We start from the raw sequence: 22,340 nt of genomic DNA, 5'->3' as shown, positions 1-22,340 counted from the left end.
CAGAATTACCAGCTTGGGCAGCCGCTGCATAAAGCACGTGGATCTAATTGCCCTTATTGTCACCTGGCTGCAATATGGAGTTGGCCAGAGCCCTTTCCACAGCAAGCTCGATAGTCATAAACAGATATGTAGTAAGACTCATATTATTTCATCCAAATTATTTTTAAAACTGCTTTTAAAAAGAACTGTGAACCTATGAAGAGCTATGAAGAGCATCCAAATTATCACTTTCTTTAGAATAAGAAAAAACAACCAGACTGAAAGGAAAGCACTGGACAGACATCCACTAATTTTAGTCCAGACTATTTGTGCTTCTAGCAATAAATCCACTGACCTACATGCATGTGCTTATTAATTGCTCATGGATGTATAGACATTCAGGACCATCTCTCATTTATTTATTAGCATTCATGTGGTCATTCAACACCTCTGCCCACACTCCTCAATGCAGTAAATCGTAGAGCCGATAACTGCATGTGTCTTTCTCATCAAATGCATTTAGCTCCCTGACATCATCCCTACAGAGTCAAATCCCACTTTCAGAGAGAATTCAAAATGTCCCACTTATTGAGGGAAAAAAAGCCCACTCAAACCTAAAGCTCACAAGAGGAAAAAGAATGCATGGGTGTTTTAGGCAGGCGATTGATATATTATGATTCTACGAATTTATACTCTAAAACACATGCTACAAAAGTTCAGGATTAGCTGTCTTCACCTAGAATTTTTTGTCTAAGTCTCCGCACTTGTTTTACACAATCAGGAAGTGAAGGATACCTATCTCATTTCTACTTCTGGTTCTTCAGCTACTGGAATGGACGATGGTAACATTTTGCTGTGGGGAAGAGGTGCTTTAGTTAGGTGTGCAGAGTTCAAGCTGCAACAATAAACCTCCTTGATGTACAGGAGAACATCATAAGAACAGCATCTGCAGCACTATCATTTTCCTCCTGAAAAACATGGCTGTTCCACAGCACAGTGTGGTAGGAAGTTTCAACACCCATGTTATGACCTGTCTAGTCAATCTTTGACGTTACCACCAATCATGTATAAAATCTCAAATCCATGAAAATAACATTATAAATAAGCAGAGTAATTACTCCAACTTTATTTATACTGATCTCAATTACAAATTTTAGTTTGACTAGTTTCAACAGCAAACTGTTGGAAATAACAGCACTAGCTGTTATTAACTTAACTGTTATCAAAAGGCCATAATTTTCAGTGAAAAATACTCTAACACAGGCCAACAGTGCTGGTTTCCTGTATCCGAAAGCTATGGTACTGGGCCTTATAGTTTGATTTTTATAAGCCTTATAATGAGGGTGGAGAGGATATACATTCCATTCTTCAGCTGCATTTTTGTTCCACAAAGACTGCAATTTTCAGTCTCTTGAAAATGTAATTATAGATAATGTTTGCATCAGTGGCAAGAACACAATGAGCACATGGGGCATGAAAACTCCACTCAAATCACATCCTCTTAGGTTACGAAGCTTGTCTTCTGCCAAGAGTGGAGGCATTTCAACAAGCTAATGTTTAGTATGAAAAGGATGGTGGTTTATACTAACCCATACATACATTCTTCTTTTACTTTTCCTGTTATCCTACTCTTTGCATAAGGAAACTACATAAACCAGAACAAAGATTACTTGGAGTAACTTTGAAAATCTGATGTCTATAAAAAATTGAAATACTGTTACTGAAAATATAGAGGTATATCAGTACACCTTGTTCAAATGAACATGCACTTTGCAGTTGCAAAAGTAAATCAAGATCAAACCAAAAAGATAGCAAGTGAAAAGGTATCAATGTTGCAAGAGGGGAAGTCACTCCGAGACAAACTAACCAGGTTCAGGTTAGAAGTGAGACTGAAGACAGCTTCAAAGCTAACACGATCAGGAATTTCAGGAAGAGGAATCAAGCATTCGATTTCGCCAGAAGATCCACCCAGAGTAAATTATTTTAGGGTAAAATGAAATGTATGTATCTGATATTAAAAAAGAATTCTGTATCAAAGGAGTTCTGTTTCGTAGCAGTTAATCATATCCTAAGTAAGAGTGATTTGTGCTTCTATATTCAGTGTAACTACTCGTCCGCCTCAGTAGTAAACCAGAATCAGCCTCAGGCATAAAAGTGATCTTGATGCTGGTTTGGTGCTACTTTCAGCATATCCATCCCTTGGAGTGCATTGAGCTCCTTGACTAGGAAAATTAACCTGCTTTCTGAAGAAAACAGTTTTACACACAGAAGAGGATGCATATTCGCACATCAGAACAGAGAACCTACAGAGCATCCCAAAACCTCACCAGCGATTAGGTGTGAGGGGCAGGCAGACCCAGAGCTTGGTGCCACAATGTATTCCCCAACCAGCACAAAGGGACAAGAACAGAGGGTGGTCAGCAAACAAAGAACCCCGTCTCACTAAAGCCCACAATTTCACTGCAAGTCTTCTGATGCCTTTAAACTTACTGCCATAAGAGATAAAGATGACTTTTTTTAAAAAGAAAATAATAAAAAAAAAGAGGATAAACGAATGCCTTAAAACCCTGAAGGCAAATCAGGATAACCCCAAAATACATTGTTATCAACCATAACTTTCTCTCCATTCATAGAGCATTGTGATTCTTAGTACTAGGAGCCAGCACTTTGCACTAATTGGGAATCCTAGCATGAAGCTACCAAAATACTCATCTTCCAGCAACCCCGGGGAGAAGCACACAGTTGTGTTTCATAAGCAAAGAGGAGAATCAGACTTAAGCTCTTGTCACACTGAATATGTCCAATCAACATAAATTCTTTGTCTTTATTTGTCCGCTGTGCGTTTGGATCACAGATACAGAGTGCTTTGAAATCAGAGGGAGTCTGCCCATCGACTCAACAAGCCTTGGATTCAGTCCTTAATTTATTCATAAAAAACAGTCTTTCTGGAACCGGAATCTCTGAGCTGATTCTAAACCACTCCTGTTAGTTGAGCTTTACCACCAGTTCCACTGTGGATAGAGTCGAGCACTTAAAGAAAGGGCTGTATTGTACTGAAGCCTGTATACGTCTTCCTGCTGCATCATCCAACTTGCAGCTGCACATACTTACTGTATAGGGGAATACCGTTCCCCTTAATGACAAAAGTTTCACCTAGACACCTCAACATTGAAGCATCTGCTCACACACAAAGTCTGTCAAAGCTACAATTCAGGAGAATGGTTTAAAATTTGATCGAATTTAAGTCCTACTGAGTTTAACCAGGTCTTCTTTCAATGCTCAATATTTCTGGCTGAAACTCCCAGCTTATCACGTGGAATTAACAGATGCCCTTGAGAAAGGCATATTACGCAGATGCACAGTGATTTGCATTGGGTAAGTAGGGCAACTTGTGGTTGTGGAAAAAAAAAAAAAAAAACAAAACAAAACACAACAAACCCATGATAGTATAGTATTTGGTTCACAACTCTTGTACAAGACTGTTTAAAAAAACGAGCTGAGAGAACCTAATAAAACAACCACTACAAAAATGCAGGAAAACCTACTGTATTTTGTCAAGCAACATTTTTATTAGACAACAGAACCCCAGAAGACCTAGAAAATCATAGGCACAGCTGACAATTCCAATATACTGGGTCAGCGAGCACAGACCAAAAAGAGTGGTCATACTTCCAGGGACTCTCAAGACACAAGCCACTAGCTGGATAGTAAGAATATAAAATCATTAAGCAGTTCAGATCTAAATTAGAGTTGGTTTTCCAAGTTCAATAGGTTTCTCTTACCTATCTTATCAAAGAAGGAGGAAAACAAACTACATGTTTTGCAGATATTTATGGGAAGTTCTTCCATCGGAGAAGCTGAGGAGGAATCACAGAGGTGTTTGTCTGAAGACTGAATGGGTGGTGATAAGGGGATGACCCAGCAGTCAAAGCAACGTTTCAGCAGTGGCGAAGTGGACAGAGCAGAGCAGGGTAGTTCCTACTTTGAGAGGCAGGAAAGGGGAGAAGGCTCTTGCAGGCATGCAACGTGGAGCAGAGCATGCTGAAGGCTCCCAGCATTTTAAATAGATATGAGCAGGGCAAACTGCATATGTCAAGGACAGAGAAAAATATGACATGAAGTGGTAAGAGATTGGAAAGAAGAGTTTTAGGTATGTTAATGGATTTTTAAAGTGCTAGATGCCAAGCTTCTTCACTGATAAAAAAAAAAAAAAAAAAAAGAAAGAAAAAAGTTTTTCAGCTAGATCTATGAGGGTTTTCATTATTTACAGCATATTATAGGATTGGATAAAAGGGCTTTGTTTGCTGGTTCTTGGCAATGTGATTATTTGCTGTTAAATATTTACAGATTTTTTTGCCCAAAGAGTTTTGGGGAAGGAGAGGGAAGTTGATTTATTTCCTTCTAAGTTTCCATGAAGCCTTCCAGGTTTGCATTCAGAAATTATCAGCAGCAATTTTGCATTTTCTGGGATTTGAGGCTTTGCTAGGCCTAAAACTAAAATCTTTGTTCCTGTTAACATAAACGATGCTCCACTTTTTAAATATAACATTAATTTTCAATGATTATTTTCTCTGCTAAGTAATCCTGAATTTGCATCTTTATGAAAGTCTGCCTAAATACATACCTTTCTCCCCCCATTGTCTTCTGCACATCTCCCTTCCACAATATTCATCTTACACAGGGACCTGGCATCTTTTAACTCCAAATTCACTCTATATCTGTGGCTTCAAACCGAACAGGAAAATCCGAGACCCGAGTGGATGAAGCCAGCAGCACTACTCTCCATTTTCTTTCCCACTTGAGTAGAAACCGAGAGCCTGGAGAAGCTCAGAGACCTTCAAATCCTCCAAAGGCCAGCGAAGTAAAGAAGTCTAAGTATCCCCTGATGTGGAGGTGAGGACAGAGGGAGCAAAGAGGCACAGAAACAGGCAAAAAGTCTCTAGCTCCTGCAGAGCTTCCAGGTAGCAACAAGGGCATCTTAGCAAGCTGAAAATTGTTCCTTTCTGAATCCCGGCGTGTATCTCTTGCTACGAGTAGCCTGCTGTTCCTCAACAAAGACACGGAGGCAACAACGATGCTGCTGCAGGACCTTTTCCCAAATCCGATAAACTGTACACGCAGGGGGAAGAAGAAATGACCTAAAGGAGTCTGGAATAATACTTTGAAAACACAGTGATCAGCCAGTGCTGTTGAAGATTTCTTGTGCCAAACTAAGTCTTATAAGCAATATTTCTGGCTGGAAAACAGATCTGACTCCTCTATGAATTGCTGCGTGGTTGTTCCAAAGGAAAGGCTTGCATAGGACATTGAAGAGTTGCTTCTGCCTTACTTTACAATGACAGCTAGGAACCCTACATCAACATCTATAGGGCTGTGTTGTAATGGCCATTGCAGAAAAAAAAAAAAAAAAAGCTTAAGAACACACAGAATCTGCCCCAAAGTCATTATGCTCTACAACATATAATACAGCATTCCATTCCATTCCATTCCATTCCAGTGGAATACCCCAAGAACAGCACAGACGAGCATGGTAAGTAAATATTAAAACTCTGAGGTTTTCCTATTGTGCACAGCCTTGTCTTGAAGATAAATAAACGTGGTCTAGCAGGTGAGATACTAGGCTACACTTAAGCAATAATGAAATCAGGCAAACACAATTGTTTTAAAAATCTGTAATACACTGTTGGAATTTCTTTGACTGTTGAGTGCTGTTCTGAGGCTGCTGCATTTACTATTTTCTCCACAGACAGCAAGCTAACTTAAAAGGAAAAGTTGTACTCTGTTTTCTGCAGCCAAACGATAGAGATGAATGTCAGTGAAAGCTGAGAGCCCTCAGGCGTCGAGATGAATCCATTCTGGCAAAGGGGAAAAGGTTCGTCAAGAACAAAAGAACCCCCCTGCCCCAACCTGAGATGTGTGAACATCCCTCAAAAGGATGCACTCCAAATTAAAATCGACTTATCTTCCACTCCATCATTAAGACAGAAACTCACCTGGCTAGCAAGATAGAATAGAATCTGAAAAGTTAGTTGCCTCATGTTTCCATGTTGAAGTTCACTCAGAAGCGAGCGACCAAAAAAAGACTACAAAAAACATTTACACAATCGCAATTTGTGGTTCAGAGCTAGACAGCCTGGCATGGGATGCAAACCCCAGCATTATGCATTCCTCATTCAAGCCAAGCTCCTGCAAATCCATTGGAAGTTTGGCTTGAACACAAACTGCAGGCTATGGTCGGTAATAAAATATCAGATAATAGCATTTTACGTGTCCAGAGACGTTCTCTTTTTCTAGGAATTGCTTCCCTTGTCATCTAATTTCCACATCCTGCAAAATTAAATGCTAATTTTATTTCTTCCTCTTCCCCCTGGTCCCCTCCCATTCAATAATGATCTCCAGAAGGAGCTGGCAACTCTGAACCGCCAGGGAAAGCCAGCACTCACCTTGCAATCCTGAAATTTCAGTGCTTCAAGGAAGAAGTCGACTTTCATGGGTCAGATTAGGACAAGGTGAACAATGTTTGCAATTTTTTCCCGGGAGAGATCATCTCAACCTGTGGTCACCCCTTAATTAGGCATTTATGGTTGTGTGGTAAAATCTCTGAAGCAGCCTCCAATCAGGATGTTTTCAAGAATCAATTTTAAAGACTAAACAATCAAAAACAAACCAGGAATCTTCACAATAAAATTCATATTTAAAGTAATAGTCACTGTAATTTCCTGAACTTTTTTTCTCTCTCTTATTTTGGGGGCTTTTTTGATAGCATGGGATAAAAGTAGTTTAGATAACGGAGCTAAAGCACGAAAAAAAAGGTTTCTAAGCAATAAGACCTTGGAAGAAGAAATTAAACTGAATTAAAAAAAAATGTCAAAGTTCATGTACTGGCTAATGAAATGATCAACTTTTCTATATGTATATACAGAAACACTGCAGATAAAATGATTATTTCCCCTGACAAACACAAGGGGATCAAGTTTACTAAAACACATGGTGAAATCAAGCAAAACTGCAGCCATCTAACTTGCGATTTCTACAGCATTTTGTATGAAAACCAGGTAGAGAATAGGGTTTTCTTTAAGAGATAGCCACTGGGCATGGAGTGTGTTTGACAACGTTTCAGACTCCTAATGCTTGTTCTACAGTCCATCTGTAGTAAAATATTAAAAAAGATACAGCATTTATTGATAAAGGGCATAGCCAGATGTCTCTCTCACTAGAATTGCAGGCGAAGGCTGACAGAGCCAAGCAACTGAATGAGCCAAAAAAAAAAGAATTAAAGAGAAGGGAATAGATCACTTGATTTTGTAGATTTTAAAATACAGTTATCCTCTGCCAGAAGTTAATAAATTTCAATTACCTGGGTCTGTTTCAGGCAAATGAAGTGCACTTATCTCACACCAGGCCAGGCGCAGTCACTGCCACTGGACCAGGTGCCACTGAGGTCTGGAGTCAGTGACACAAGTGTTGGGTCAAGCAAGCTGTGGATTTTTTTTGATTTTTTTTTTTTGCATCTCTGAGCAAGTTAGTGATGTGAAGCCATCAAGAAGCAAGAAACGGGAAAAGCGCGTGTATATTAAACAAGAAGGCAGCAGCATGCCTTTGGATTAAGAGGATGAAGGATATTCATTATTTTTCAGGGTTATGAAACAAAAGATAGCTCTTGTCAGCTGTGACTTGCAATCAGACTGGAACTGCTTCAAAGGACATAGGATGTACGAACAGAGCACAAGTAAAAAAGCACAGTATAGTCTGGGACAGAAAGGGTCGCAGTTGGTTCAAAAGGAACCGCCTGTCCTCCCATCGTGGAGATATCCAGCTACACACACCAGCTAAAGGGTGTGTGTACCTGCACATCTCTCTCTTACCCGTGCAGCAACTCCACTGTTGCCTAGGGGCCAGTATATTTGAGTGGAAACAAACTGAAAAAGTTGTAGATTAGTATTGCAATGAATTACCACCACTGCTGGGAGACAGTCAGTTTTCTGTCAGGACTATATTTGGTTTATGACGCTCATCTGCCCAGAAAAAGTGGAAAAAAAAAATAAAAATCAGTATATCACTAATGCCATGTTCATGAAAGATCAATGGCTGCATCTCTGAAATAACCATGGTCATAAACTTTAAAACCCCAGAGTAAGATCCACAGAACAATTTAAGAAATTAACAAGGACATGAAAATCATAAAACAAAATACTCAGGTTGCTGTTGATGTTTTCCTGGCAAACCTGAAGTGGCTCAACTCATATAGGCTGACAGGGAAAGGAAGGACATGAATTTCCTACATATTGCTTCACAGAGGATGAGTACATCCCAGGTGGCAGTGGGGAGCAGGGTGAACTGGGCACAATTGCCTCCTTCCAGAGTAACATGGGCACAGCCGGACACAGACACATCCCTTCCAGAGTAACCTGGGCACAGCTGGACACAAGCGCATTCCTTCCAGAGTAACCTGGGAACAGCTGGACATAGGCACATCCCTTTCAGCATGCCCCAAGGCAGCAGGGCTGGTGCATTTACAGGCACGTTGTAAGTCTCTCTCATGTCCTAAGCCATAACTCTTTCCCTCAGGTGTGACAATATGCTGCCCCTGATAGTAAGCAACGGGTAAGGTCGCAAAATAACACTCAGGGGACCAACACGGAGTCCTTCCCACTGCTCTTGCACCAATATTTCCTCTGGAGCATTCCTTTTGAACTTGGCTTCAAGTATTGCCACCATTAGCCAGGCAAGAGAGAAGCTGTCCCCAGGCAGAGACCAGACTCAAGATACTCAGTCTTCTTCAGCTGAGTTGTAAGAGGCAAGAGAACATAGCTGTTCTCTTCAATATAAACTGGCTTTTATATTTATGTAAACCCACAGGAAAAAAAAAAAAAAAAAAATCGCCAAACAGGCACTATTGGTACAGTAGGCAACTCCTTTGTGAATTGGCTCATTTAGGCATTCATTTAAATACAGTAATTAAGATTTAACACAAAACAGAAGCTGCTTTCAGATGTTGTTTTGAAGGCCAGATGATCTCCTCTTTATTAATATTATAATTTTAAACTATTGTCAGCTGATTTTTCAAGGATCAAGCTGTGAGCAAAGAGAATACTCTGCTGAAGTGTGTCCTATTTACGTAACACAGTCTCAATGAAAATGAGAGACTGATTATAAATCTGTGATACAGAGGATGGATAAACTGCACAACTAAATCTCAAGGTGCTTTACCTGGACGATAGGAGAGAATTTACAGCTTCGGCATCTGCCATTCACCTTTTCTATTTAACACCATATGGAAGAACACAACAGCGTTTAAGGCAACATATTTCTGAAAACCTTTATGAGAAAGCCAGCAGCTTACTGCAAATGAAAAATGAAATCCTGGAGGGAACACAAGCGTTTCTCTCCCTTTCCATAGGCATGCGGAACACGGGAATGCGGGGGAAAGCAATTAAAGTATGATGATTCTAAAGGGGAATAATTATTTCACAATTACTCGAGAACATTACATTTATTGCTCTAATTAGTTTTTATTTTCCAAATAAGCATTCTTGTTCCTGCATTTTTCTTGCACCTATGAAGGTTTTTCCTGTTTTCCCACTTCTTCGCGAAAGAAAGCTCAGCCTCGTTCTCTATGTGTATTCTCTATTTTGTGACTTTAGCCTCTGGTTAACCTTGCCCTGCCACTAGTTTGTTTTAATCAAAGGAAACCATGCCAGGAGATGCAATATACTTTGCAGTTATATGAACACACTATAGGAAATACAGTTGGTAGAAATAAAAAAAATAATAAAAGTCACCTCTCTGCTTTAAAAGGAAAGAGGTTTTATATGCTTAAACTATAAGACAATACCTTTTCTCTAGACAGTTATGTCTTGTTGAAGCGTATTCTTTGCATTCCAGGATCTTTTAAAAACTAAAAGATTTTGTACACCTTTCCCCTATATCAGTGGGGTCAAATATTTTTATATTAATCTATGAATTAATTATGAAATTTGAATAGTTCAAATGCTCATAAGATATCAAACATCCTAAAATGCCAATGAAATATTTAGTTATCAAAGTTTTTAAAGCAATCATAACTGATGATTAATTTGGATGATGAATACATGTGGGGGAGGCTTAAAAACTTGTGAGATCATATCATAGGAAGTAGAAGATATATTTAAATACTAATGTGTTGAGAGTTATCATAGGTTAAAAACTGAATGGGGTTCTAGGCAGCTACTAGAAAAGATGATGGAGAGAAAGACACCGTGAAGTTGTAACTACTTAATCGACATCCAAAGATTTACTTTCCTTTCTGAAGCTTTTTGTCAACAGTCAAGAATTTTCTTCTTCTTTTGCTTTGCTTTCCCTCAGTAGTGGCCCAAGGAATCTCTCATGCAAGTAACTTAAGTAACAAGTCACAATACTTAAAATAAAGCTATTACTAAATCAAAGTTACAATAAAATGCCCATATAAGGATGAAGCTATGGACTTTAAAAAACAGCTGATACCCAGCTATCCATTTTCAGTTAGCAATTCATGGTTTGGTATTCTACGTGTAAAAAAAAAAAAAATAATCCAGATAGTTGAAAAATTATTTTTGACAGTATGTTGAGTTTTCCCTGCGGTGAAGTTTAAAAAAAAAAAAAAAAGTTAATTTTATTACCTCCAGTTTATGCTGGAAAAGATCCTATTTTGCAGGTTTAGTGCAGAAAGGGAAGTTTTGGTTTTTTAAAGTGCAAGAATGCCTGTGAATGATGGCATCCCTTATTTATTAAGCAATAAATATAAACAAACAAAAGGTATTGAAAATTGATCTTCATTGCCTTTTTAATCAGCATATTGCAGACACATCCAGTTTTGACTCATCTTGGATAAGAAGAGGCAGGAATTCAAAGAATGAGTACTTTTACGCATAATTGCCATGGAACCCATGCAGTTGCATGTACACTGCTTTAAGCATCATGTATTTCATTGACGTTGTACCTAGCTACCAAAAATTAAAGTTAAATTTGAGTTTGTCTCGGCAGTAGCAAAGACTGTTACTCGTTTACATTAAAGGTAATCCCAGGCAGTGGAATGTGTATCATAGAACGGAAAAATCTTTGGTGGTATTGCAGAAATCAACGTGGGGGGTAACTACGATGAGTATTTAATCCTCAAAGCAACCACTTTACAACCATCCAGTTGGCATGTACATGTAAGGCAGTGAAATTACTAAGCAAATTACATTGAACTCACATTTTATAACCGCACTTAGTAACCATTAACCCTCTCCTACCCTGCCCAAATACACACACAATTTCCATTTATATCTCCTCTGCAGAACTGCTTCTTCCACACAACTAACACACATTGGCTACGCGTAACATTCATCAAACAATTTCTGATCCTGTAACCAGAGCACTAACCAAGCGGTCACTTTACAAGTATTTACGACGGCTAGCGCATCCAACTTGCCATCTGCCCTGAAAAACATACCCCTTTATGCTTCACATCCTAGAGAGTCTATTTTCCAATGACATGTCACTAATGAATTTTTATTAGTAAAATTGCCATTCAACTACTCACCAGGTACACTCATGCCATGCATACAGTTTAATTATACTAAATAGTCATGCTCAAAGTATCTGACATTCTATTTTATTTATATTTACCTAGGTAACAACAGCAGCAAAATTTGGAAGGAAACAACATTTAAGAGCAATTAACAGTCTCGCAGAGGTAAGAACGTTCTAACTTTGACAATTATCAAGCTGACAGTTAAGTTTCACAACTGGTAAGCACTGAAAGTTACTCCATGAAAAAAGCACTGAAAGTTACTCCATGAAAATTCTCCTTCTCTGTTGCTTGTTGAAAGAATGGATGATAGTGCAAAGAATTCCATCTGCAAAGATCTTTTAAATGTGTAAACAATGGAAGTGTAAGTGATACTGTATGCTACCAATTCCCTAAAGCATCTGATACACCACCGGCATTAAAACAAAATAAAAATATAGTTCTGCAAATTTTCACTGTGAAAGATTTTTACATATATCTTGCTAATTGCCTCACTTTAAAATATAGGAAATTCCTTTCTGCTGAAGGCTGAACTAAGGTATACTCAATGGCTAGACCAGATGGCGAGGTTAAAAGTTTTGTGCAGCATCGTAGCTGGGAGCATGCTCTGCGATTCACCGTGCCACCCTGCTAAATGCCGCTGGCGTCTCGCTGCACGCCTGGGCTGGGCCAGCTAAAGGGTAAGGTGCATACGTGCCCATGACCCCCTACACGTAATCAAACTGCATTCTCATCAGCACTGATTAGTGCAGAGAGTTGGGGACTTACAAATAAACATATGTCACCACTTGGCTAGAAGGACAAGATAAAGATGTTTTTAAATACAGAATTACAGAGTTTTAGAAAGGCAGTGTAGCAAAGCTTCCACAGACAGCATTTAGTTTCAAGATTATTTTTTTCTTTAGGAACAGACGCTCCCTTAGTTAATAGCAATTTAGCCTCGATATTAATTTGTATGCATGACAGATGATCCCTTGAAATCACGCACCTTCACAATTACTTAGATCCGCAGCAAAGCAGAGCTTGGTGAATACAAGGAAGTACATCACAAGACCACCACCGACGATGCAGGAGGTAAACTTTGTAATCTCTTGAAGAAAAAAAGCGTCCCCCCCCAGCCCAAAATATACAAAGAACCAGCACCAAATCCTACAAGGATGTGCGTATTTAACAATTCCATTATTAACCTTCCGTATTTAGAGATCCACTTAGAAGCTGGCATATCTCTAGAGTAATTTTTGTTTCTTTGGACACCCATTAAGATCTGCTTCTGATGAACACTGACTGTGTTTCAAGCTGCGTAAAAATATATTATGGATGCTTCCCAGAGAAGAGGAGTATAAAGACAGCAGTGCAGAAGGAAGAGTTTGACATGGTACTCCCCCCTCCAGGGGCAAGTTGGAGATAAAGTTATATAAGCCTAAGTGACAACAGGGCATCGTCAGCCGCAGTTAATAGTGCCTTTGAGCTTGGAGATGTTTGTTAGCAGTATCTTTTCTGACTGCCTGGGAGGACAGCAGGTAGAAAGTCTAATCAAAGCTGAGACGATGAAAACAAGGGAAAGCTTGGCTGTGGCAAGTCCCTACAGAGGGCTGCAAAGCGAGCGGTGTGAATGTTCAGCTGCAACTTTGCACCCCAATAGCCAAGCCCATGCAATTTTTACGCAAAAGGTAGAGAATACAGCACCTTTTCCAAAACTGACTGGTGCCAATAAAAACAGGGATCTTGCAAGGGGAAAAACAAAACACAGCAGAGAACTTGTTTGAATTTAAGATCACGGAACAGAGACAACAGGCAGCATTTACGCAAACACTTTGCTGTCCTTCAAAGACTGTAAAAATAGTGTAAGTCACCCGCACCAAGTAGCTTCTTCCCTTGCCTCTTTCCCCTCTTCCACACACTTATTAAATCTCAGCTGCCTGAACAACTGCCCACCACTGAATATCTCCACGCGGAACACTGCTGGTGCAAGGGAAAACACTCCGCCTTAGAAGAAAGTTTGGTTGCCAGTAAAGAAGGTAATAAAAGTCGGAATAGTCTTAGATGGGGGCACAGTATGCAACCCGATTTGTGCAAATCGCAGGTGACAGTCTCTGCTGCACACTCGGGTTTATTTACACTTGTAACTTAAGCACTGCCTCAACCGGAATCGCTCCAGCACAGAGTCAATGCCAAAGCCTCTCGCTTCATTGTAATGTAACTCAAACCACATTTGTCATCCTGATGAAAGAAGAAAAAGCAACAGAATAAAATACATTTCGGATACGGTAAAAACGCAGCACAGTCCTCAGCCTTCGTATCTTTCAGCAAGTGACTGTTGCCTCGTTTCTAGCTTTAATTTTTTCACATAAGGCTTAGGTTACCTGAAAATCCCTGTCAATTGGCAATGCCCAAGAGGATGATAATAGAAACTTTCAGATGGAGATTAATGGAGCAGAGATGGGCTAGGGGAATACTTCTCTTTCTGAAATTCCAGCATTCAGTGCCTTCCGATAAATCTTATGCCCAGTTCAACTGCACGTAAAACAACCATCCTCACCCTAATTAACACTCTCCGTACCAGGCAGCTGTCGGGAACAGGATTTTACTAAAAAAAATAAAAGAAAGAAAAAAAAAGAAAAATCCCTGCTTTCCGCCTGGTTTTACTCCCAGCGGATGCTCAGCGTTTCATTTGAGAACTGGGGAAGGTTTTGCAAAGGGGGTTTTGTTCTGTCGGGGAAGGGCACCATGTAGACACCCCCCCCCCTCACCCCGCCGCCCCTCGCCCGCCTTCACCGACCCGCCGGAGGGCTGCGCGCCCGGCTGCCGCCTTCTCGGGAGGGGGGGACAACACGGAGATCACCAAGTGACTTGAAAAGAGGGGGGGACACACACACAAAAAATAAAGGGGGGAGAGGGAGGGAGGACCCCCTTCTCCCGCCGCGGAGGGGCGGGGGGGGGGGGGGGTAGCCGGCCGAAGCCCCTCGGTGGGGGGTAGCGGGGGGGGGGGGGAGGTTACCCGTTGGCAGCCCCGCCGCCACTTACATTCTGTCAGAGACCAGCAAGCGCCCGTCGACCATCATCTCCGGAAGGAAATCCAGCTTGAACGAAGAAGTCATGCTGGGCTCCGGGGGCGCCGCGGCGGTCTGAAGGGAGGATGCGGCGGGGCTCGGCGGATCCCCACAACTGCGCCGGGCGGCGGAGAGGCAGGCACAGGTGCGGAGGCCTCCCCGCGGCAGCCGCCAGCCCCGGCAGTTGTCACATTTCTCTTCACCCCCCCCCACCCCCCCGTTCTTGGTGGTGGTATTTTTTTTTTTTTAATTTTTTTTTTTTTCTTCTCTTTTCCGCCAATCCCCTCCGAAATCGACTGCTGAGGCAACTGTCGGTGGAGCGCCAGGTGCTGAGCGGGGAGGCGGAGCCATCTTCCCCGCTGCGGCTCCCCGTTAACCCCGTCCGCCCCGGGGAGAGGCCTAGCAGCGCCGGCGGGGCTGAGGGACAACCGCCCCCCCCGCCACCCCGCCGGCAGAGCCCGGACAAACTTTGACGGGCGGCGGCGTGGGAGGAAGGTAAGAGCGGGCTGAGCCCCGCCATTGCCCCCCCCCCCACACCTCAGCCGGCGCTCCCGCCCGCCCCACGCTGACGGGCGCCCGCGGCGGTGTGAGGAGAAGCCGGGGGGGTGGGGGCTTTGCCCCGCGGCGCAGAGCCCTCTGCTTCGGTTTCCACGGGTGGTTTTGCAGCCACCCAGTTCTTCCCAGTCGGGTAAGAAGCAGCCGGCGCTGGCGAACTGGGAGCGCTGGGAATGTTGCGGCGGGTGGCTCGGGGAAGGGCTGCCTCCCCTCAGACCGCCGCCGTTCAGGCCCGGGCACCCCCCCGACACACAGCCCTCAGACCGCCCCGCGCGGTGTTACCGGCCGGGCAAGGGACGAGCGGCAACTCTGCCCTCGCCGATCCAAAAACCGGGGTTTCACTCAGTAACGACGGTAAATCCTTCCTCACGCCTCCAAAAGCCCCTTCCCGACCCCGGAGCGGGGCCACATCCAGCCGCCCCCCCGCGAAATTCCACACGTATAAAGAGCTGGAGCCATCACCCCCGGCCCCAGGCTGCTGCCCCCTGAAAATCTGTACAAATTCTCCTGTGCAGCTCCAAAACCTACTTGCTTCGATACAAAGCAGCCCCGGGCACAAGAATATTAACGCGTTTATGAAGATGACTGGGGGATCCGAGCGGTCCGGACAGCCAAAACGTCTCCCTGCGTTGTGTGTGCCTCTCCTGAACCTCTCTCCCGGTGGTAAAATTGTATTTGTTCTGGGTAATCAACACTCGAAAAACAGTAACAAATGTGACAAATACAAATTTAAAACTACTATGCTTAAACTTTTCAAAGAGTATTCTAAAATAAAATTAAATTGACCGGTAAATAAAAATGCTGTTGCTTGGGCCAAGTTTTATTTAAATTTTGACCGACGTGATTTGGTAATAAAAATACAGACCAGGCGAATTTTCAGAGTCCGGTTTATTGCTCTAAGACACTTCTCCATTTTAAACAGTTGAAAGGAAGAAAAACCCCTCAGGCTGCTAAAATTTTTGCCTACTTTGCAAGTCTAAAGAAAGAAAAGGTTCTCTTGGCCCTCAGCATAATCCCCGTAGGACAGCTGCAATCCTGAACAGATATCTATAGTGTTATTAATCTGCTCTGTTCTATATGTTCGCATACTGTCCTTGTCACCATGGCACCTAAACATCCACACAGAAAAGCACAAAGCAAAGCTATGGCTCCTTTTTACTAAATTAATGGCAATTCCTCTATGCCACCCATCCGTCGCAGCCTAAGACTATACGGTGGGTAAAAAAATAAGTGCAAAGTCGCAATAAAAGGAGAAACCAGCGCAACTTTCTCCAGCTGGGTGCAGCCACCTGGGTTTTGATCTGAGGCCTCCATGGTGGTTAATCCAGCCCAGAGCAGAGTTGGATTAACTTTCAATTTCAAAATCTTGCCACTGCAGAAGGGGCAGGTTTTAGCTCAGAAGAAATACAGGCAGCTCAGCGAGGATGAAGATACTCTTTTAAGTAAGAAGTCTCCACCCCCACTTCACCCTGTGCAGCTGGATCCGTACCTCTTCATCATCTTTTTTTTTTTTTTTTGGTACATGCTTAATCTAAGGGACTTCAGTCTCACCAGTGTGTCGCTTTTAAGGACCACAGTCCCACTGCTGCTGCCTGAAAAGTAAATCCACGCTTTGCACAGGATGCGAAGGTGGAAAGAGGAGAGGATCACAAATAATTTTGCTTAAAATCTGCATATGGAATAGTGAGATCTTTATAAATTTGCCCCATTTCACAAGGTGTAAGTGCTTAAAAATGCTTCATTAAAACGTATGTTCTTTTGAAATATTTATTTTCCTTTTAATTACATGTGAATTAGCTGGAAGAAGCTGTAGGGAAGCCCTCTTACTGACTTAAGCCTTCTCAGCAGTTTGTTAAATTCTAGCCTCAAATCCCTTGAGGGAATAGTGGATTCAAAGCAGCTTTTAATCATACTATAAGGAGGGTGAAGTAGTATGTAAGTAGGTCATAGAGAAAGCATTACAAGTGCATAGGTTATTGCTTTATTTAACAACTACAGTGTAACACACTTTTCAAAGCACATTTGCTTTTGCCATTTAAAAGTTAGAGGCAGGAACAGGGTCAAATGCAAAAAGAAACTCTCTCTATAAAAGATACCGAGATGCAACTCAAGGAGAGCTTACAGGGAGAAACCGCATTTGAATAATTTGGTTCTCAAACGTAAATTACGTAGTGTCTACGTATGAATTAACTCTGGAATGAAGAGGGTAAGTGGTGAAAAACAAAAACACAAAAAAAACCCCCACCCTGAATGTTTGACGCTGTTACAGGCTCAGCTCTGTTGTTTGTAATGTTAATACCAGTTCCTTGACCGGCACATGTGCGCAAAATAGCAACTTTTATTAAAAATGAAGGAAAAATGGAAGCTTTGGTCCGTTACTGGAGTACCGAGGGAAATGGGGAGGGGGAATGGCAACTGAAGCTGCATTAATTTTCACAGCATAAATCAGACAATAGATGTAAACACTAGCTTAGAGGAGCTGCATTATTGCTGCGCTATCGCTGCCTGCCGATATTAAGCTTTTTCAGCTGGTGGAGCATATGGCAGTTTTGAGGAAGAAACCTGGAATTTGGAATCAGCAATTCTCAGGCTTTAATCCTATTCCAGCTACAAATGTCGCCTCCTATCCATCCTCCCCTCGTTTCAGAGGCCCAGACCCCGCTTGCCCCTGCAGTCACGTCGTTTACTCTTCGTGCCTCGGTTTCTCCAGGCGTCTAAGCGGGGCAGATGAAGCAATTCCACCCCACGTTTGCAGATTAGTCACTGTTCAAGCGGCTTTTCGAGCACAGAGCTATACGCAATTTCTCCAAACAACTCAACCTTTGAAAACCAAACACCTCTTCAGAGCAAAATAAAACCCCAAACCTGCAAAAAAGTTCAGCTGGAGGAAGACCGCGGTTGAGTGGTGGATTGCTGTCGAGCGTATGAGCTCACTCTGACATCACTGCCCATGGCTTTCACTCAGCGAGTGACAAAGAGAGCAGGCACCCCCTTCCCTTCCAGATCCCGCAGCCAAATCCAGCGTGGAGCTCACATCACGGCCCCTCTCCGGACCCCCTCCTCACCCTTTCCTTAATTGCCATTCCTTTAATCAACTTGCCCCCTCCCACCCCCCAGTATTGGGCCAAGGAAATGCTACTGTTGGAAGCACTTCAAGGGAAAGTTTCCGAATGACTTCACTTTCTCCCAAGCCTGCAAGGCAGTATGAAGAGAGTTCAAATCCTCTGCTTTATTCCCCCCTAAGCCAACGAACATGCTCGGGATTCAGCTTATCTCTGGCATCAAAGCAAGTTTCTAACAGAGGCAGCAGAAGCAGAGCTCAGCAACGGCGGTGTAAATTTGGAGCGGGCTCAAATGACTTCAGCGGAATCACTCAGGATCTTCCACTAATGCGAGGGGGAAAAGGAATCTGGTCCAGATAGCGTTAGTGAATGCAAATGAGGTGTTCGCTATCTTTCACAAAGAAATAACCTTCCAGGCAAAGCCTGAGCCTGAAAGTAGTAGCATGGCTAATAGCAGAAAATAAGAGCGTTCTGGTTTGTGCGGCGGGACGTGAGCCTACCTGCCTATAAGGGAGCAAGCAAGGCCGTCAGCTTAACTTTTACTAGCAGACTTCTGGAGGGACAAGAAAGCGAGGGGAAAGAAAAGAGGAAAAAGAAAAGCAAAGCACGTTACACAAAGTATTTCAGCACAGCTAAAGAATGGTGTAAGCACTGTAAGCAATTAAAAGGAAAAAGTAGTGCATTTCTTTTGAGTGGCAAAAAAAGTAATGGACCTGATTCTGCACTGTTTTGCCATTTGTGAAGATTTTGATTATTTGTAACAAATCCATCTTTGCCAGTTAGATCTAACATCGGAATAAAGTTTTGCATTACGAAGCCTTAACCTTTCAGTAAGGATTTTTTTATTTACGAAACCAAACACACACAACAGTCTTCCTTTCACCTTATTTTGAGAAATAAGACAATTTGCATAGAACCAAAACCCTTTTAAAAAGAAAATTAAATCGTTGGTTAAAGCTGATCAATGAATTTTAGCCGCTTGTGAAGCTCCCCCCAATTCCGTAGGCTATTGGAGCTGATCAGTAATTTTCAGAAATAGACGTTATTTAAAATTAGCCCTGTGAAAAGGTACCTCAAATTAAGCATTTCTAGAGCTTTCACTTGAAGCACATTGATATTATGTAAACTTGGTTGCTATAGTAAAACTTCCCACTCGCTACTTTTTTTTTTTTCTTCTTCCTATTTTATACCACTGAAGAGGTGATTTCATCCCACTGTGGGTATAAGGCCTTTGTTCCATTTGTGGGTAATAACTCAATCTTTCCGAAAACCATTAGGCAAGATTTTATGGCACAAGGCAGACGCTACATGTGGTGGAGGGCTTTTGGGAAAGGCCTTTAATTTGGAGAAACACCCTACTTTGTTAATAGCGTGCAAATACTTGGGATAGTCAATCATGACCCTCAGCTCCAATCCTGCCTGGTGCTAGTGCTGAGCAGGACCTGGCCAGTACCATTTGCTCCAGTTGGGATATCCGCGGCGCTCAGCGCTGTATTTAGCAAATACTAAAGTAGTAACAAGTAAATATTTGCAAGACCAAGTCTTACCGTCCTGGTATTTATTTACAGCCCTATTGAAGAGCATCTCTATTGATCTGTACGTGTTGCCTTTGTGTAGCGCCACATCCATATAGACACAAGACCAAGGCTTTTGTCAGCCCAGCCCTATCTTAACTTGACAACAGGCATTGACTGTTTTTTCTTCTTTTTTTCTCTCCCTTTTTTTTATGAACTACCATATCTTCTCACCCGCTGACTGATTCCATCAGCAACCACTACCCAACCAGGAGAAAAACTGGGGCACTGCACGCACTGGGCAGACCTGATTTCCTACTAGACAGCAGGCGCATTATTTATGGTCAAAAAAACACCTTTCCAAACAACCCTGGAAGAGGGAACTTAATATTGTTGTATTTGGCTATTATATTATCTTTACATGAAAAAATACAATCTTGTATTCCTTAGGATAGGAGGAATCGCGCATCTGGTGCTCTTGTCTGTGTTGCTCCCAATGTGCAAGCGCCCTGATTATGCCTTCACAGGGCAGGGGAAAAAGCCCACTGTAACCAAAAAAACCTCCTCCCCCATCCAAACCCACAGGAACAACTGCTAGGAGGCACAAAGAACTCCCTCATTTTATATAAATTTGAGATTTCTGAAGATTTTTGCCCAGCGGGGAGGCTGGTTATTGGGAGAGATGCAGGATCAGGGAAGGGGATGGTGAGGATGGGCTGAACACAGCAAAAAGCCGGATGAGGGCAGCTCCAACTCCAAAAGCGGTGCAGTTCTAACATGGCATCAGCCAGGCAAGAGGTTGGGTAAGGGACAGGAAAAGAGATAGGAAGCCAAAAGTAGATATTTTTTAAAAAACAAAAACAAATTGTAAAGAAATCTGAGGGGTTTATTACAATTTCTGAATTAACCTACTGCACTTCTGAATGACTGCAGGATCTTCCTAACGTTAACCACCAGCTTCCCTTCTCAATCACTTCTGCCACGTGTTTTCCTTGCCTTTTAACTGGAAGTGACTGGATCTCACCTTACGCTTAAGGTAAAAGGAAATTTAAGGTTGGAAATCTTTAAGGTAGGAAATTTCACAGGTTTTTGTTTTTTTTTTTTTCCATTTGTTCATGAAGTGCCTAGCATACATCCCGGTCCTCAAAAATAACAATCACCTTGATAATATGTAAAGTAACTATCTTTGTTTGACATCATTATTTCCCGCAGACAGAATCCATTAAACCTCAGACATGAAGGACGGAAAGAAAAGGCTCCTGCAGTAACTGTAAGGCGGTCAGACATGCAGAAAACTGCACCGTGCCTGGTTTTGGGTTTTTTCCCCCCCCTAAATGGACAGTGTAAGAATTGCCACATGGGACAGATCAAAAGGTCCAGCTAGTCCATGACCCTGCCTCTGATCATGGCTTGTAACGGGTGGAAAGAGAAAGAGCATGAGTATGGCAAGTGTACTCTGATCTTCTCACCTCCCAGCAATCAGTGGCTGAGGGGCTTCCTAAAGTCCAGGGCTGCATCCAAACCAGGATGTTTTAACGGGCTCAAAATTGCTGATTCAATTTTTCCCCCCAAATTCTCCCTCCGAAAGGAACATTCATGAAATCATGTATTTATTACTCCCAGAGCTGCCTCTTAAACGGGCTGTTCTTAATTTCAGAGACTGGGAGGGCTCAGTGCAACAAATAGGAACATTGGCTTTCTTTTCTAAAGCGAAACATTAAACCCAACTTAGTTTTTAACACAGAATGTTTCACTTTGGTACAGCCGCAGTAATTCATCTGCAACTTTTTTAAAAAAACCCAACCCATTGATAACACAATTTTCTAAGGGAAAAATGCTGAAGCCATGAGGTTCCCAGGGCAGGCGGCTAGTTTTTGTGAGAAAGGCTCTTTAGGAAAAAAATTGGTGACTCTGGATTGCTGTTTTCGGGGGTGGGGGTTAACCGAGTTAAATGTATGTTCATCAGCCGTGCACAGACAGATCTCCATATGATTCATTGGAGCAGCACTGCAGAACACCTGATGTTGCCGATGCAGTTCTGTTAGTGTTTTGTTATTTTTAAAGGGGGTTATATAACTCTCTCATTAAAATTAAATGTGGGCTGAAATGATGCAGGCAAATTCTCAAGCTTCAGAGTGAGCTTCTTCCTCGCACTTTAGCTGAAAATAGATCATTTTTAGGCAGAAGAGAAGGAAAATGAAACCAAGAGGTTGTTACAGTTGAAAATCAAGTCTCTAAGAATTTAAGTTTTCTGATAATTCGCCGTTTCCTTTCTAGAGGGCCTCAATTCTTCAGATGCTGACCTGCAGCTTCCAGGGAGAGCAGGTGCAGGATTTGAATCCTAAATTCACTCCATAGCACAGCTATTGCCTCATCCACAGCTATCTACACTTGCGAGGTTCGATTTCCAGATGATCTACGTTTGGGTGCCCTTGCTTTTCTCTTCACTCCTCTATTTGTCTAAAAGGGATAGTAAATTCCCGTATCCTCCCTCTGATTTTCTATCCGTTTTTTTCCCCCCTTTCAGCCCTCTGCTCTGCCTTCCTCCCGGTGACAGACTGTTGTCTGGCATCCTCAAAGGCTGCTCTTGAAGATGACCTGCTGATTTGCTGCCATGGGAACTCCAGAGCGAGGACAGCATTCACCCCTC

At 42.3% G+C, this 22,340-nt stretch overlaps 1 protein-coding gene across 1 annotated transcript in view; it reads right to left on the bottom strand.

Moving 5' to 3' along the window:
• The window catches only part of CELF2 (CUGBP Elav-like family member 2), a 246,642-nt gene extending 231,614 nt beyond the window's left edge, over window positions 1-15,028 (bottom strand). Inside the window, exon 1 of the mRNA XM_082481858.1 lies at window positions 14,534-15,028. Coding sequence (XP_082337984.1) covers window positions 14,534-14,607 — 74 coding nt within the window. The 5' untranslated portion in view covers window positions 14,608-15,028. The remainder of the gene's footprint in view (window positions 1-14,533) is intronic.
• Window positions 15,029-22,340: the final 7,312 nt, after the last annotated feature.

The sequence above is a fragment of the Vanellus vanellus genome (assembly GCF_965231255.1).
Source record: "Vanellus vanellus genome assembly, chromosome: 1".
Classification (NCBI taxonomy): domain Eukaryota; kingdom Metazoa; phylum Chordata; class Aves; order Charadriiformes; family Charadriidae; genus Vanellus; species Vanellus vanellus.
This window is presented reverse-complemented; position numbering and strand designations above follow the sequence as displayed.